Genomic DNA, 17,821 nt, shown 5'->3' with positions numbered 1-17,821 from the left:
AGAAATACAGGTATTTTTTTGAAAGAGAAGATATTTTAATGAGTTATAATGATTATTGATGTTTAGTCATTTATATTATACAGAATCATTTTATTGAAGGTTTTGTCATTATCTTCGGTAATATTAAACCTGCGATCATAGTACAGGTGTAATAGTAACAGTAAACAGTAAATTACTATAAACAAATATAATATATTTATGCATGCATGATTTTGTTTCTATGTATATTATGTTGGTAACACCAATGTAATGCTGATTTTAGGAAGCCTTTTTGAAACCGAAGAATCCATTAAAGAAACCTCAAAATAATAGGTATCACAGCAACATAAACATCCGCACTTTCTTTATTTACCCAAAGAATGAAAGCTCATTAGAATGTATTCATTAATTAAACATTCATATTTTACATAAATGTAATACATGTACCGTAACTCATGCTATTGTTTTCTCTCTTTTTTTGCGCATTAAGCTTACTTTTGTTCATTTTCTAGGGAAGATTGTAGTTTCACTCTTCCGTGAGTTTACTTTATAAATATCTACCATTATTATTAATTATTATTGAGTTCTGATGGTCGTCCCTTCGAAATTTAAAGTTGCAATTATCGATCTGTGATCGTTTCCTCTCAAAAAACTTAACTCAACCAGTGGATTTGTAGTAGGCATAGTCTGGTTATGTTATTTTCAATATTACCAATGCGAATGATAAAGAATACAAAGGGAATAAACACCAAATTATACTATTGGTATATTGCAACAATAAAGATAAAAGATTTTACCCGAATTGAATAGGCCTATATATGTAGGCCAGCTGTCACTTCGAAAGTCAAATATGTTATTATAAAAAACAATCATCTCATGTACTTGCTGTGATCTATTATCTAAAACAAAAGGTTAAAACAGTTAAAACAAAGTTGTAGGCTTATAAAATTATTTTTCTTAAATGGATTCCTCGACTTATACATCAATTACACGGTTTCAAAAAGGCTTCAGCGTTTTAAACTTGGATGTCGAGTAAACATCAGCACGAGCAGCAGTAAGAATCATCGGGTACTATGATGTATTCGTCAATTACTACAACCATGTGTTTTCAGAAGAAGACAGCTACAGCAATGCAATCTACCGTCAGTTTACTCTTCTATTCCCTGCCAAAACAATTCCAAAGTTTCGTAAATAATTGAGGGCGCTATATGAAACATTAGAACATCAATGTTACGTAATCAAACTTTCTCAGCTGACAGCTACTTGAGGCTAGGCATCTAGGCTACCTAGCTAGTTTGTCTTTTATTTGTTTGTAGAAAAAAGGTAAGTTTAAATGGGTGTATATATGCATTAGCTATTTAACAGTTTGTCAATTTTAAGATAACTTCAATGGTAGCAATCTTCTTTTGAGGCCTCTTCTTATTACGCGACCGAAATGATTGGATACGTACTAAGAGGGCCTAGCTTAACTTTGGCCTAGGCCTAGCCGAATACAGTACGGCCGCGCTTCTATTGAGAGCCGATCGGGCTTATTCCAAGACGATCGGGTACCAGCAGCGCGTGTGGACGTTCGTGCTTAAAGATGTATTGTCCCTTTGACTAATTCCAAAAAAATAAAAAATAAAAGATTTCGAAAAAAGGTGGGTCATTTTGAAGTATCATAATAGTTATTAACTATCACCAAAAATTTGTCGAAAAAAAAAATCATTTAACTGAAATACAGACGTTTTTTTGTTTAAAAAATAACTTTGACTTCCAGTCAAAGTTTTCGATCAAAACATATCCCATAATCAAACGCGCTTGTTTGGCTACTCTGTATGCATAATCATAAAACTTCCTCACGATCTGTGTGAAAATACCTTCTCAACCGTGACGAGTTGTAAACAATCCTAATTAGCATATGCATAATGTGTACTCATGGTTTGAAATCTTTGTTTACTTACGCTCGCGACGATTTTCCAGACGAAATGTAATCAAACTAATTTACCTATTAATTACGTATACTTGTTGTTTTTGGGTCGAATTTTCGACTTAAAGTGAATAACTTTAATATTACTTTGATATGGCCAATTTAAATTTAGAATATTTTGACCTTCATTTTTTTGTGTTTCAAGGGACAATACATCTTTAACATAATTAGACGATCGGGCCAATTCTAAAAATAAGTAACTAAAAGACGACCAGGTCCACAAAAATGAATTGGATTTATAATTTTTCACTATTCTATAGTTTACTCACTCTTTTGTGATACAAATATAGTAAACTATATAAAATAATCAAAACATGACAAGTTCAAATCTAGGCTAGGGCCTAGGCCTAGTTATTCTTGCTTGCACTAAACCATTCATAAAAGGGCTGTTTCTGATAGACGGTATATTTTTTTGTAGCAAAAAGAATCATAAGAGTAAAACTAGATTTGAACTCGTCACTATGGACGAGTTAGGTTACCTGCAGCGCAAACGCCACATGCACGTCATACTGTACAATCAATGCCAATGGGCACAGAAAAACGATTATGCCATTGAAACATTTTAGTGTGCTCTCTATTTTTGTGTCACGCCTAAGTATATACTGTATACACTATATACTGTATAGGCTACCTACTACATACTGTGCAGAATAGGTGAAAATAACGGGTATCGCCTTTTCATCCAATTTTTACCATGATGATGTCATCAAAATGAAACACGTACAGTAGATAGCAATTTTGGAAGGAAATTATCTGAGCAACAACATATCAACATATTGAATAAATTTGGATATGCAGAATATGGAAGCGCGCTCTTTTAAATGTCATGAACTATGACGCAAAATATGAAATTACAACTTTTATAATTGAACTGGCCATATGATGACTTCATACCATCCGATGCGCATAATTTGTATATATATGCTAGTCCTAACTAGCTAAAGGCCTACCATTACCAGAACAGCATTACATAGCCGACATGCTAAACAAAAATCATCCTTCTATAGGCAATGTTAGGTAAAGACGATGGTGAATAAAAGACACAGGTCAGGTCAGCCAATCAGGAATCTGATCAGTATTGAGTATTTTTAAATTAAACAAACAAGCCAATTGCACATGATTCAAAATGAACCAATCAAACTTCAAGGATATGTTTGTCATAAACAATTTTAACAGATCAAGAATAGAAAATTTATATTGGAGGTCAAGTAGGAATGCCATAATCTGTTGATCATAATTGGTGTTTTTTTTACTCATTCATATGCATTTTGGGATAAATAATGTATTACATATCTAGATGATATGATTACTACAGTACTGCCTCAATGCAATTATGTTCATTAAAGCTAGAAATAAATTGGAAAATAATTTTTCCTTCAATTATAGTAAATTATTTTGACAGAGGTATATCGACTTATAGAATTATCACCATCAACCTAAATCAAATTTACGCGTACTGAAATTTCCATTAGTGTTTTTGATTTACCATAATTTTAATTATAATTACTAAGTTATAATAAGGTTTTAATATCCTTTGAGGCCATATGGATTTGAGTCAATCAGTTCACTGTAGAAGGAGTTAAGGATATTAAAAATTAATTTAAAAATGTGTAATGCCAAAAAAAAACAAAAAAACCTCTAGTAGTATGATCTTTGCTATGAAATTACTTTATGTTTTGGAAGGTGGACAAAACGTACTCAGTACTGTACACACCTAACACTCAGACCCTCTGATTTCCAACCCTTAAGTAATTGATTTTGTACAGGACAGTCCATGTTGGAGAAGTGTCAAAAACGTTGCTTAAATTCCTCATCTGATAGACACCTGATTCTCGGTACATGGGTATGATAGACAGTCCAGAGAGGGACATCCTTCTCACCCTCTCTTATTATATCATGATTTTTTTTTATCTTACCCTAATTAATTTAGGTGTTAATAATATTATGGTTTCATTATCTTACAGTATATCATATGCCATGTCTGCCTACTATTATGCAAAGTTATTCTATGACGAAATTTACTTTATCTGCTAATTGTAAGAAAGATAGAGTAAAATTTAATACTCTTTAGTCTTATGTCAATTTCTTTTATTCAGCAAAAAATAATAAAAACAACAAATTTAAAAATAGATTATAAGGAAGAGCTCAGCTTCCAAAATAATATTACATTTCTTTTGGTTTTATAAACAAATCATCTTTGCATTCTGTATATATATTTTTGTTCAAATGAGAGTTGAGGCACTCTCAGAAGTTTTATGTGCTACTATACAGAAATAATAAGATTACTTAATATTTAGTTTTAATATCATTTCCTCTTTGCAAAAATAACTGATTTGATCAACTTTAACCATAAACATGCATTCTTTTTGACCGAAACAGTTAATTTAATTATTTAATTCTTTTCATTTGGAAAGATCTATTGAAAGCATGCAACTAGCCATTTCCACGCTCGATCTAAATATTTACTGTAATTTAGTGTTTTAATGTGATAACATGCTTAAATAAAACTTTTATTAAACTTGTTTTAAGTAGACCTGTGATTTGAAGTTCAATTGAAAAGTTTGTTTGCTTTGTGAGTCTTTCTCAAAATCATCTTGTGTCTGAAGTATGTTAAACTTTTTGTATCGTTCAATGATGTGTCACTTTTCAATGGCAAATCTTTAAAAATTGTATAAAAAGTCAGCAACTTTCTATGACTCTTCCCGCCATATATCTGTCAAAATCCTGCTTTGCTGTATATTTTTTTATTTGCCTATCCCAATGTCTTTATTTTATTCTTTTTGCATTTTGAATTGCTTTTGCATAAAGGCATGGAATAACCTACCTCATTCCATTCAACAAACAGAAAACAAATTTAATTTTAAGAAAATTTATGTTAAATCACATTTCTGTTCTACCAAATAACTATATAAGTCAATCATAGTCTTTAATTTAACTTGTTTTTTATATTATTGTTTTTGTTATACATGTTTAATGCTATACTTTGTAATGTTTATATTTTTTATTTTAGATTGTAAAAGGATCCCAATGGAAATAAGCTGATAAGCTTTTTGGGCTATCCTGGAAAATCTTTTATAAATGTATTATTTGTAATGTCCGTAATTTATGATCACTTTGTATGTATTTTTTATGATGATTTTCCAAATAAATTCAAATCAAATCAAACATTAACTGTACATACTAAAGTGCACATCTCCAATTATTTACATAGGTCATTTATATCAAGTGAAAATACTCTAACAAAGATTTGGCTATCACAATTTATTAGAAAATACCCTCTGATGACTTGATGCCGTTACGTAGCAATTTAAGGGATTTTACATTAAACTACAATGTCACACAGACCTAGCTAAAATGCATCTATTTGATGAACTTCAAGCGTAAAGTAACATTCAAACCCTTCATGTTAGTTGTCACAAACATTCAGAATGGCCAAGTGGCATTCAGATTTGACATTTTTTGTAATTTACTGTAAAAAGTTTGGTTTAAAACTTGTTTTTTTCACATTCTGTAGACCAACAGCAATTGGAACTCAACTAATACTACAAACAATACAATTTTCCTTTCACATAGACTTTGGTCTTTAAAAACAAATGTTTGCTTTGTCCAATAGTCAAGTGGTGAATTGAGAGGCTTGTCAAAAATGATTTCAAAAATATACACGTGTATTAAAAACATATTAAAATACATTGTCCATAGAAGATAAAGGCAGATTAAAGCACCATGAAAGAACCCTGTAACAATCCTGGTTGAAAAAAACTACAGTAGTTTAAGTTGACTGTAAAGTGTAATGCAAAGAGTAACTTTGTTTTTATATCTTTCTGACAATATCAACAATACTATGATGATTTTATTTATTCAGTTTCAAATATTACTGAAAAAGATTCCAAGATTATATTTGCTATGGATATGAGATTATGGTATTCCGAAATAAAAAGATGAATAAATGAATGAAATATGAACATACTGTACTGTAAAATCACCAGGCCTTGTCTTTTAAGGCGAGTGAGTGCGATCACTCACCTAACACACTCCTAAACTGCCCTTGAGGAGTGCGATTTACAACACGCTTAAATTTCTACACACGAAAATACAAACAGCACACCTACAACACCCCTGAATATATTGAGGAGTGCAATTTGTAACACACCTATGATTTTCTCAATCACTGTTAAATTTTCTTTTTTTAACAGATTACAAATATAATAAATAATTCTAAATTAAAAAATGTTTACTTTTAATATTTTAAATAATTATTTTAAAATAATAAAATACTTTGAATAAACAGAGAAATAAAAGAAGAATTTAAGTATGAACATAATTGCTAATTGTTTCAAATTCCCAAAACCTCCTAAAAGAAGACTGAGGAGAAAACATTCCATTGTTTTAATAGGAAAAGGTGATGTTTGAAAACAGACAGTAGAGCAAAGGGTGGCCTGAATAAAGATCATACAGTATTTGTGATGGTAGAATGATAAAAATAAAGACTGTATCTTTCTTGTTTTTTTTTATTAGGACTTCTAAAAATGGAGTTGGTTGAATATCTCTCTCTCTTATGCATTGTTGTCACTGTTGCAAGTTTTAGTGCTGGAATGTAAGTATAAAGGAAATAAAAAGAAATCAAAAAAAAAAATTAAACATTTTTATTCTCAACTTCAGAATTATTACATTCAAGTTTGGTCTCACATTTTTATATAGCTTTATAGTTTTTTAAAGAAATAAGATTATAATTGTGTATAAGTAATAGTTTTCTACATTGTTATCAATTCTGAGTAGGATCAGTGAAATTCAATTAATAATCAGTTAAAAATTAGTAATAAAAGTCATCATAAAGAAAGAGACAGTGGGATTGTCAGCCTCTTGGCAATTTACTGGCAATTGATTTATTTGTCTCTAAGTTTTTTCAATTCCATTTTTCTTTAAAAAGATGACGACTATCAATATTATAATTTTAATAACCTGTATTTAATTTTTTTCTTCTGATACTATATTTATCAAAGATAAATGAATATTATAAATTAAAAAAACAAACTTGAAAACCTTAATATATTTTCTGTTTTAATGTTTTAACAATACATTATATATTTATAACATTTTTTTTATTGTATGACACCTCAAATATAAATTTTAAAATGATATGAGAAGATGATAAATTGGGAATAGAAACAACATAAAGAAAAGAAACAAAAACAGAAATGTTTGTTTTAAAGAAATATTTATATTGAATTGTTAATAATAATTGAAGAAAATTATTTACTGAAATGAAATTAATGGTGAGAGGAAATCTCACAAAAAAAAATATCTAAACATAACTTCAAACTGATCAATGTTTTCATCTGTAAAAAGACAGACGTGCAATTTACATGCAAGGTAGATAAAATATGATTATAGTTTAATAGGAAATTTCTAGTGCGTTTCATAGGTCATCTCCATTCTCTTGGGCCTGAGGTAATAAAACAATTATCTTTTTTTATTAATCTTTTATCGTTTCTCATTATTATTGTCACCTTCTAGATGTGTGAATTTGATGAATTTTAATGAAAGTTCAAAAGCAAGAAAAGTCTTAGGTAATTGCATTTCTCAGTTTTCCTCAGTTGTGATGTTTGATTCATATATTTAACTTAAACCACTTTATCACTAAATTGTGATTTAATAAAGTAATAAGATTATTGTGGAATTTTGTTTTCAGAGAACTGTAAAGAAGTATTGATTATCTTAATAGAAATAGTGGAAAGAAAGAATTACAAGAAAGACTGTTGTGTTATTTTCAATTTATAATTAGTTTGACTTCTTTCTTCTATTTAATGTTAACAAAACTAATAAACTTACTCTCTTTTTCGAACTGGTTTACTGTATACATTTAAGGAACCCTTTTTGAAGATACATCAAAGTGATATTTTGAATAATTTATTTATTAAAAGCTTACTTAATTAATTGACATTACATTTTTTCTCCAAATACTCTAGTGTCTTTTAAACAGGTTCCAAGAAAGGGCAGCTGCCTTGTATTGTTATAATGCATACCTTGTCAGGTACATTGTAAAAAATCAGTAATTTCTTTCTGACATGAATGTAAAGGAATAAAGCTAAATCCCCATGAGTCTGCCCTTGTCAAAATTACAATAATACTTTTTTTTTTATTTAAGGTTAGCTAATATTTCTGTAGGACTGTATGCATTTGTCATGTCAAGGCAAGTGGCATGACATTTTGTATTTTGTAGTTGTTTGATAGTTGAGGTAATACTGTTCAATGAAGCTAGATATTATATATATAACTTATCAACCCCTAATTATTTACTGAAGGGAAAATAATTTTTATGAAAAATTATGTTTTAATAGTAGGAATATACTGTACTTAACTATTTACTATTTTAGTATAGGACCAGTTTGAATGTTTAAAATCCCAAACAATCCCTTTCTCACAAATTCCATAACTTTGGCAACCATCTTCCTGTTTATATCTTCCTACTGATGATGCACCAGCTTGTTGTATACTTTGTAAGTATGTTTTTCTCTGCTGTTTTCAATCCCTCTATCCTACAGTACTATCTTCCAAGTGAGAAACAAGCTCCTCAATCCTCTACTCATAAGGAAATGCCAGTTGCTACTTTCATTCTGATGACATAACCAATCAAACTTGCAGAATGTGATGGCAATGTCAAACTCCTTTTTGTGCAACCCCATGTTGTTAAGACTTTACAACAACAAGCATAGTCAACAAACTAGCACTCTGGCCTAAACATTTCATCTGAATTGTCAAAATCATTGTAGTCACGACACTGCTTCTGGTCCGGTAATGCCAATTCATGTTTGCCAATAAAGCATCTGTTCTTCTGCCAGGCTTTATTATTTGCCCATCTGCCCATGTCGAAAGAAAGAAAGGTGCATCCTCAGTTGTCTGCTTATGTAACTTGCCCATAGGATCCTCACTTTCCGCCGGAACCATATCTCTGCTGATGGCCAACGATCTTAAATCTCCTTTCATATCAACAATATTTTATTTTTATTACATACAGAAATTTATTTAATTATTTATTTGAAATACATTTTTTCATTGAGGACCTTAACAAAATATTAAGGATATGAATAAGTTACTCTACAATAGTAGACCAGCTTATAGAAAATAATTTTTTTATTAATAATAAAGTAACACTTTTTAAAGTGACACCTTTGAATGGCCGGTGACAATTTCAACTAACATTTAACAGTAAAATATGTTCTGCATACTGATCTTATACATTTCTGTCACGTAATTTGACAAAGTAATTTACCAAATCACATATCAACCATACCTTTTAAGGAGGTAACATTCGCCTCAAGGAATCGTGTTGACAAGGTTATGCTGTGTGTGGAATAATGGCCGACATAAGATTCACATTTGAACTCTGCATGCTCTGGTCTATTATGAACAGTTAAACTTAAGAGTACTTATTGTATGCAGTAAATTATGCTTAAATTTGAGATCGGACACAATGCAAAAACTTCTGTAGAAATATAAACTGTATTAGATACCAATTTATCTCTCTCAGATCTTTCAGAAATATAGATTTGATATTTTTCATTTTAGAACTACAAAACGTAGAGTTTTCGATCAAATTTTGTTTTCATGGCTGGGACATGCTGAAAACTCAAAAGGCCATAATTCCGGATACAATAATTAATATTAGTTCACTTCCATTATAGTAATATATTAAAGTAGCTCCATGGTAATATGTTTTTCTTAATAATATTAATATGTCATACATGGTTAATAATAAGTTTATGCTATTTATCACCAATTATTTTAAAGTGCATGGTTCAATTTTTGCAGTAATCTAGGCTTCAACAAAACAATCACAAGCAAATGCATGACATTTCCAAAAACTGGAAAGCTATTTGATCCAGTATCAGATGAATATCTATGGTGCTTTTTTATCAATTATCACTTTTTTAAAGTCAAATTATTAATATATTATAACTGGAATAATGTATTAATAAGTAATGATACTTTGTGTGGGTGTACTGAATTATGCCAGATGATTATTATGGCATATCGCATACATCCCTGTAAACAACATATCATAGTGAACACATACATCATTTATTTTTTGCCTTTACAGTGGCTTGGTCATGAATTCTGATGTAGTATACTTAAATACTTCTAACTCATCTTGTACTAAATATCGGATCAATGAATAAGTACCTCTTAGTCTATTAATGACCTATAATCCGCTTATTAGAAACATGGATTTGAACTGCCCAATTGTTTAACCATTAACATTTCTAATTTATAACTGTATTACTGTTTCATATCTTGTAAGATTATCTCGATTTAATCTACAATTACAATGACCTGGTTTTGTTTACATTATTTACAGCATTTTGAGACCTACACATTTAAGGTTTCATAATATGCAAGATTACAAACAACTTCATAAACATTTTCAAAAAGTAGTTTTATCAAACAATGCATGCATTTTAAAACCAACAATAATTCCAGGTTTATCAGATTCCATCCGAATGGGTACCTGCTTATGTCAAAGCACTAACCGCAATTACTACTAGTAAAATAGTAAATTGTTAGTAATAAAAACAAGAGAGAAAAATGAAACACATTGGAGTTTTATAAATCAGACCTTTTCTCCTATGCTTAAATATTTGTTCAACATTTTCAAAATCTTTTACATTTCAAAATATTGTGCATGACTCATAATTATTCCAGAGTATAGTTTTTCCATTAAAATTGATTAAGTTATAACAATTTTATGTCAAAATATATAATTTCAGTTGCAGTAGTTAATGTTTCTTTCTTTTTTATTGTTGTGACTGGTCTGAATTAAACACTTTTCATCATTGTGACTAAATTTCAAAATGGTATTAAAAAGTATTGATGTTCACAAACAACCAGTTCGGCAAGAACACATGTTGTTGAGAAAATAACAAACAATGAGCTACATAAAGAGTATACCCTAAAGCTATATCTACACTATCAAATTTTAAGAGACAAAAAAATGTGATGTGCCCATATATGGACACGATGATGTCATATCACTATAATATTTGGGCACATCACACTTTTTCATTACATAGTGTTGACAGAGCATTAGGAAAAGAAGAAGACAAAATTAGTTTGTAATATCTAGGCCAACAAAGTATTCATCATCATTTAAAATCCTTTTCTTCATTTTGCATTGTATTAATACATTAATATGAATATCTAGGTCTAAAGTGTATCTGTCTTCTTAAACGTCCTATTGATTGTAAGTAAGTGGAAAGTTAATCCATGGTGTACTACTGAACTGCCTACGAAATGATTGATGGTAAGAAAATAAACTAAAATTTAACAAATAAGTCACAAACATGAACACCAAAAAATTGTCCAAAGAACACATCTGTCCTCAACATAATTATAATCTACTCGTGGAAAAATTAGTCAAGAGTTAAGCCATTTTAATTTCAATACAGCCAAATCCTAGAAGATATACCAATAATATTTTGAATGTTACAGTTAATATGACAATCCGATTATAAATCTAGCATTAAAGGAAGGATTTTTATGATTGTCAACCTCTACTTCAAAATCTAAACTAAAAGTCTCATGATTTTTAATTTCTACTTGAAAATCTACTTAAGTTTTCAAGAACATGACTTTTTTGTGTTCAAATTCTTTAGCCTGTACTGCGATTTTTGCTTTTTTAGTGACCATATCATTTCGACATCTTTAATCTCTTTTACTAATTCGTGGACTTACAGTAAACAGCTATGTTTGCAATCCGTTCTGTTTATTAAAAATCCAATGTTTTTTTTTTTCAAAGATTTTGTTTTAGATGAAACCGGTTTCTTATTTGGTCATCATTCATGGTTAATTAACAGTGACCTTCTGTGGTGTTTTAGACCATGAATTGCAGTTAAAAATTGCTTTACATAAACCGTTATATAAATAAATTGAAGTTTTAAGACGGTTTTTTTAAATCATTTTAAAATACAGTTTAAATCAGTTCATTTGAATTAGAAGCAGGCCTTTAGTTTCTATTTTGTATTTATAACCAGTTGAACTTTCCAGTGACATCATTTTCTGTAGACATAATAATTAATGGAGTCATCTAAGGTTATTGATTAAGAATATATAGCTGTATTTTATTTGTGTCCAGAACAATGATAAATTATTAACATTTTTCATTATTTTAGACAACATGATATTTTAGAATTGTTGCTTAATTAACATGTGACTACAAAATGTCAGTATAACAAATCTAACTTTCTGTTTCAATCACTGCTAGTGGGCTTGTGGGAATGTACTCTCTGTTATTCTGTTCATTTCTGTCACTGTGAAAGTTCTGTATTGTTTTTGCACTATCCTACCAATATATTATCTGCAAACAGCAGCTGATAGCATTTCTACTTTTTTATTAATTGAATTTGTGTTAATGTGAGGATATTTTCTAGAAGAAAGTGTTTTACATATTCAAAGTGGGAATGGTAAACATAGCCGGCACAGTGGTCATATTCACTAATTTCACTTAAGTGGGATATTTCTGCTTAAGTCAACTAATATTTAATTATTTTCCTTTGGTATTCACTTAGATGGTTTCTTAATTTTTCACCTAGGATTAATCTCATGTCTTTAAGAAGCAGTAGAAAAGCTTACTGTCTTGCCCAGACAGTCTTTCTTTATTAATTTTTTTCATTTTTTTATGTAGTTTTTAGTTTTATTGTATGCACAGAGAGTACATCTAAATTTATATTAACACTTTTGCAGTTCGTTGGTTTCTTCATTTTTTTCTTTATAATGCCCAACTATAATTCAATAGTAATTCATCGTTTTGAGAGCAGAATAAACTTCAAGGTCATATAATCAATTACCTGTCTACTTTATAGCAATTTTTTTCTCACATTATTTATTACAACAATTTCATTTTCTTTTTTTTTTTCAGCCCACCTTGCCGACAAATACTGCAGAATAGATCAACAAGAGATATTCCATTTATGCCGTTTATCAACGGTGCTATCATGTAAGTTTTATATTTACTAAAAACCCTTTTATGTGAAAAAAATATTCATACTTAGAAAAGGGAACACAATTACAGTAAAACATTCTCTTGAATAGCACTTAAAGGCAATCCTTTTATTGACTTAAGCAAAAATAGAATATGTTTATTCAATGAGTTTTTAAGCAAAATTTAAAATTTAGATTCAAAACAATTCATAATGAAAATCTTTGATAAAGTTTTTCTTGTTGAATTTGATATAACAAATGGTTTTATGCAATATTGAACCAAAGGTTTTATATTGTTTAAAGATGTATTGTCCCCCAAAAACATGAAAAATGAAGATTAATTAAATCAGACTTTGAATATGTTATTTTGTAGTTTTAATCAAGTTAATCACTTCCATAGAAAAAAAAAGAAAAAAAAAATGTTTTCACTTATAAAATGACAAAATAAATGGTTAAATTCAACCAAAAATCCATTGGCTGGCAGCCAATTTGACCATTTTTTGCTTTAAATTACATTTTTCTCAGGTAAATACATTTTTTTTCGATCCAATTTTTGGTCAAAGTGGGTAACTATTATGTTACATTAAAATGGAATATTCAACAAAAATTTTTTTAAGAATTATTTTTTCAGGGGGACAATACATCTTTAACATTAATACATTAGTAATGGTAAGCGAATTTAACTTTACAGATGTACTCTACCTGAAAGTAGTGAGATTATGCTATAGTACAAAGACAGTTCCTAAATTGATTTAATGTTCACATTTAACTCAAATGAATTCTAGATCAAGGTTCAACATTGTCTTTGTTTTGTTTCCAATCATTTTAAAGATGAATTCCCATATTACCTAGTATCAGTTTTTATGTATTCTTCTCCCTGACGTATCATGAATTGTATTACCGGCTTATGTGAGCCATCTAATTGAAACTAATGATTTATAACTTGGGTAGATATTCAGCTATTTAGTCTTCAGTCGCATTAGAAAATGGATTGGCATATTAACTATACTCTAAAATGACCCTGAATTTTAGAATTTCAGTTTTTTTTTTCTTTAGCACAAATCAAATATTCTTTGTACACTGTTTTTACAAACTATAAAGCTCTGTCTATCATCAAACTTTATGTAACAAAAAATGTGATGTGGCCATATATAGACATGATATATCACTACCATATCACTATGATATTTGGGCACATCGGTTTTTTTTTCAAACTATTGAGTTTTGACAATGTAAGCTACTGATTAAGACAAAATCGTAACTCTATGGTTGAATTTAATATTGTGATACTTTGTTTTTCCAGAAATATATCTATTCTCTGGTATGGCTATTTAAAGGAAGATTTTACAGTAATTGTTGTCAATACCATTGGCAGTATAATCCATGTTGCTTATGTTTTAATCTATAATGTCTATAGTCATCAGAAGGTACTGTATTGCTTTATAAAATATTTATATTTTGTTTATAATGTATTTTTTAGTGTTAGGAAACAAGCTTAGCCTTTGTCTTGAATGCTTAAATGACACCAAGGTATTATCGTAGTAAATCTAATTTAACACATATATATAATATATAAAAATACCTTGGTGATTGTTGCAACTTCAATTGTCGTTCAGATCTGTTGACAGAATTATATATATCTGCGTGCCACATTATGAATATGTTTATGCCATTTAAATGCATATTTTCACTGACTGATAACTTATTCACACGTACAACACAATGTAACAAATTGTTACATGGATATTTCACAGGATAATCTTACCAAGTTACATTGCTTTCACACGTTAGTTCGTCACGTTGTAATCTAACTCATTAAAAAGATACGCGCATATGCGTAGAAGACTGTGTTGTGATCTTTACAGGCCTCGGGTGTTTACTGGCTTGTTCCAAGATTTTACATCGATGTAACACGAAAACGCTTTCACACTTTCGTAACAAGTTAACAGTTTGTTACAATATGTTCTGTGTATGGTTTGTGTATGTGTGAATGTCACAAGGATTCAATCACATCAGGAGCTATAGGCTCTGGACATCTCAAGGAAATAAATACCATCTAATTGATTAGATAGAAGTACATTTTTAGCCTGAACCTAAAAATTTAATCTACTAATTCAGATTTCTCCATGGGTATATTGCATGTTATATAATTCCATGTATAAAAAAAATTTCATTCAGTTGCACATCTAAGAAACTCTGAAATCGGTATCTTAAAACTTAATTATCGAAATAAACCTTTGCATTTTTAAAGAGGGAGTTTTAATAAATATACACTTTTGTATACTTAGATAAAAACATTGTATAGTTATTAAGAGGAAAAATATTGGCTGAAAAATATTGGCTGAATTAAAGATTGGTCAAACAATGGCCTGCAGTTTGTAATAGGAACAGTTGATGGAATAATATTTGCATACTAATACTGAAAAAGCTTCTATTTACAGACAAACACATTGAAGAAAACACTTCTTGGAATGGCAATATTATCTATATTATACATATATCTTCAAATGATTGTTGTCGAGAGAGCGGCTATAGTTCAAAGATTAGGAATACTTACGTTGGTTCTGTTGATGCATGGAAACTTGTCACCACTGTTTGCTTTAGTAAGTACAATATCCATGGAAGGATGACTATTTAATTTAAGTCATTCAACAGGACATATTTAATGTAAACTTTTGATTTTACAAAAACATATGGCTGAATCGTATTTTTTGTTATGTAACATTTGATTTTTATATTGCATGTGACATATGATATTATTATATATATTTATATATTTTCATACCCTTTTCTGTACCCAGATTATTTTAAACACTGCAAGCATTCACTTTGACCCAACATTTTGGTTTCTTTTAAAATTAGCATTTCAACATGAAATTTAACAAAGCAGACTATGCATGATTTGAGCAACATAACATTATTTTACACAGATCACCTGGTAGGTATACATCAGCTGGTTTACAGGGGGAATCCAGCGCAAACTACTTTTTGACAAATTATTAATATTATGTGTTTAAATAATCCTGGATCAATCATGGTTTATATTGCTTTTTGCATATTGTGCATATAGTTAATTTTTAGTTTTTTTAGAATGCATGATACACAAATAAATCACTGCCTAGTTTTATGGCAATGTAGTTAATGTGTAATCATCTAATCTATCTCCACTATTTTTCTAAATTGTAAAGCAATTTACTCTGGCAATTTTATGAGTCTATAGAACGTTTAAAATGTTCTCGGAAATGAGTCTGGAACCTTATTTCTGTATTGCCTAAGGTTTTGTTTTAGTATTGGCCTATTTTGGCGATTTCATTTTATAGCGCATATAAAAAATCATTAAAGTGGCCAAAATCCAAACATTTTTTGAAGCTATTTACACTACAGTAGTAATTTAAATGCTTTAGCAATATTAATTATTACTGTCTATGGTGTTGAAGTTCACCTGGCTGGAATGACCCACATATGCCTACATTTTTATAATAATTTTTAAAAAGGTATGAACAATGAGGAAAGATTTATCTAGCCTAAGGTAGCTTATAGTTTGATTTAGATCAGCATACCTTCTTTCGTTGCCTACTTCACTAGCTGATTAGGATTAAGTATTGGCCATCATAGGTCACTGTAAAAATTGTTTTACCCACTCCTCTCCATTTGAAATTTAGTGACATCAAACAATTCATTGGGCCTTATTATTAGATATGCTATAGTAGATAGCTGAATGACATTTCCTATGCTATTTGTTTGGCGTTCTGATAATACAAATTTGTTGCTTCTTTATTGAATTTTTTTTCCATTATAATTTTAAATCCTTTAAACAACGGTAATATGTTAAAATGATTTTTAAAAAGATTAACAATCGGTTTTTGGTTTTTTTTATACATTCTCTACTTTAATTTTATTATATTATTGTCTACTCAATCCTTATAAACATTGTCAAATTAATTTGAATTTACTGACTGAAGAAGATTTAATCACATTTCACTCTAAATTATTATTGATGAGACTAGACGTGATTGAATATAACAAATATAGTTTCACCATATTAATAAAGCTTCATGATTGACTAGATTGGTTTTGTATATTTTTTCCACTATAAACTTATAACAAAAATTACAAGAGAGTATAGATATATATCACAGGAAAATGTTGCGAAAGATGATAAATATTAAATTAACAGATAGAGTGTGTAGCACGAGATAACAAAACAAGAAGAATGGAGTAAAAGAATTAAACGAAGGAGACTAAAATGGTATGGACACATAATTAGATTACCGGATGATACCCCAATCAAACAAATAATGAAGGAAACTAACAGGAAAGTAAAACGACCCGTAGGAAGACCAAGAAATAACTGGATGAATCAAATAAAGAAAGACTTACAAGGACAAGTAGACACTAACACAATAACGAACCATCCTGCCATAAACAGAAAAAATGGAAACAAATTGTGGAATGCGTAATGTCGGAAGACGGAAAACGTTAAAAACAACAAAAAAACTTATAACATTATATTTTAAACCTATTAAGAAACTAATTATTTTGTATGTGTATGTATTTCTTTAAACATGTAAACATGTGAACCCTTTTTTTCACTTAAGTTGAATGAAAAGTCACTGAGTTGTATATACTTTTTTAATTTATACTAAGAATTTTTATTTATTTTATTTAAAACATATTCATACAGAAAAACAAAAAGGAAACATGGATAAGGGATAAATATTGTATATATACTGTACATAAATAAAGATTTTTATAGCACCCTCTATGGTTTGAAGTATTTAAAAAAATATTATAGCATCATGATAGTTTGGACATGATTTCATAAATCTGCCAGATATTTCATTTGTCCAAGTTGGGAAGGTCTGCTGTAGTTCAACAAAGAGATAGAGGTTCAACTAC

General features: G+C 29.4%; 1 protein-coding gene across 3 annotated transcripts in view; it reads left to right on the top strand.

Moving 5' to 3' along the window:
- The first annotated feature begins 1,283 nt into the window (after positions 1 to 1,283).
- Positions 1,284 to 17,821, top strand: part of LOC144853911 (sugar transporter SWEET1-like) — a 33,208-nt gene continuing 16,670 nt past the window's right edge. The window contains exons 1-5 of one of the 3 annotated variants that reach the window (XM_078711777.1): positions 1,284 to 1,302; positions 6,464 to 6,542; positions 12,861 to 12,938; positions 14,226 to 14,349; positions 15,364 to 15,525. In XM_078711777.1, coding sequence (XP_078567903.1) covers positions 6,475 to 6,542; positions 12,861 to 12,938; positions 14,226 to 14,349; positions 15,364 to 15,525 — 432 coding nt within the window. In that variant the 5' untranslated portion in view covers positions 1,284 to 1,302; positions 6,464 to 6,474. Of the gene's footprint in view, positions 1,303 to 5,364; positions 5,410 to 6,461; positions 6,543 to 7,462; positions 7,516 to 12,860; positions 12,939 to 14,225; positions 14,350 to 15,363; positions 15,526 to 17,821 lie in introns of those variants that run through there. The other 2 variants (XM_078711776.1, XM_078711778.1) reach the window with 2 other exon arrangements.

This window comes from Antedon bifida, chromosome 10, assembly GCF_963402885.1.
Source record: "Antedon bifida chromosome 10, ecAntBifi1.1, whole genome shotgun sequence".
In the NCBI taxonomy this organism is placed as follows: Eukaryota; Metazoa; Echinodermata; class Crinoidea; order Comatulida; family Antedonidae; genus Antedon; species Antedon bifida.
Note: the sequence above shows the minus strand (reverse complement) of the source record. Positions and strands in the feature narration are given on the sequence as shown.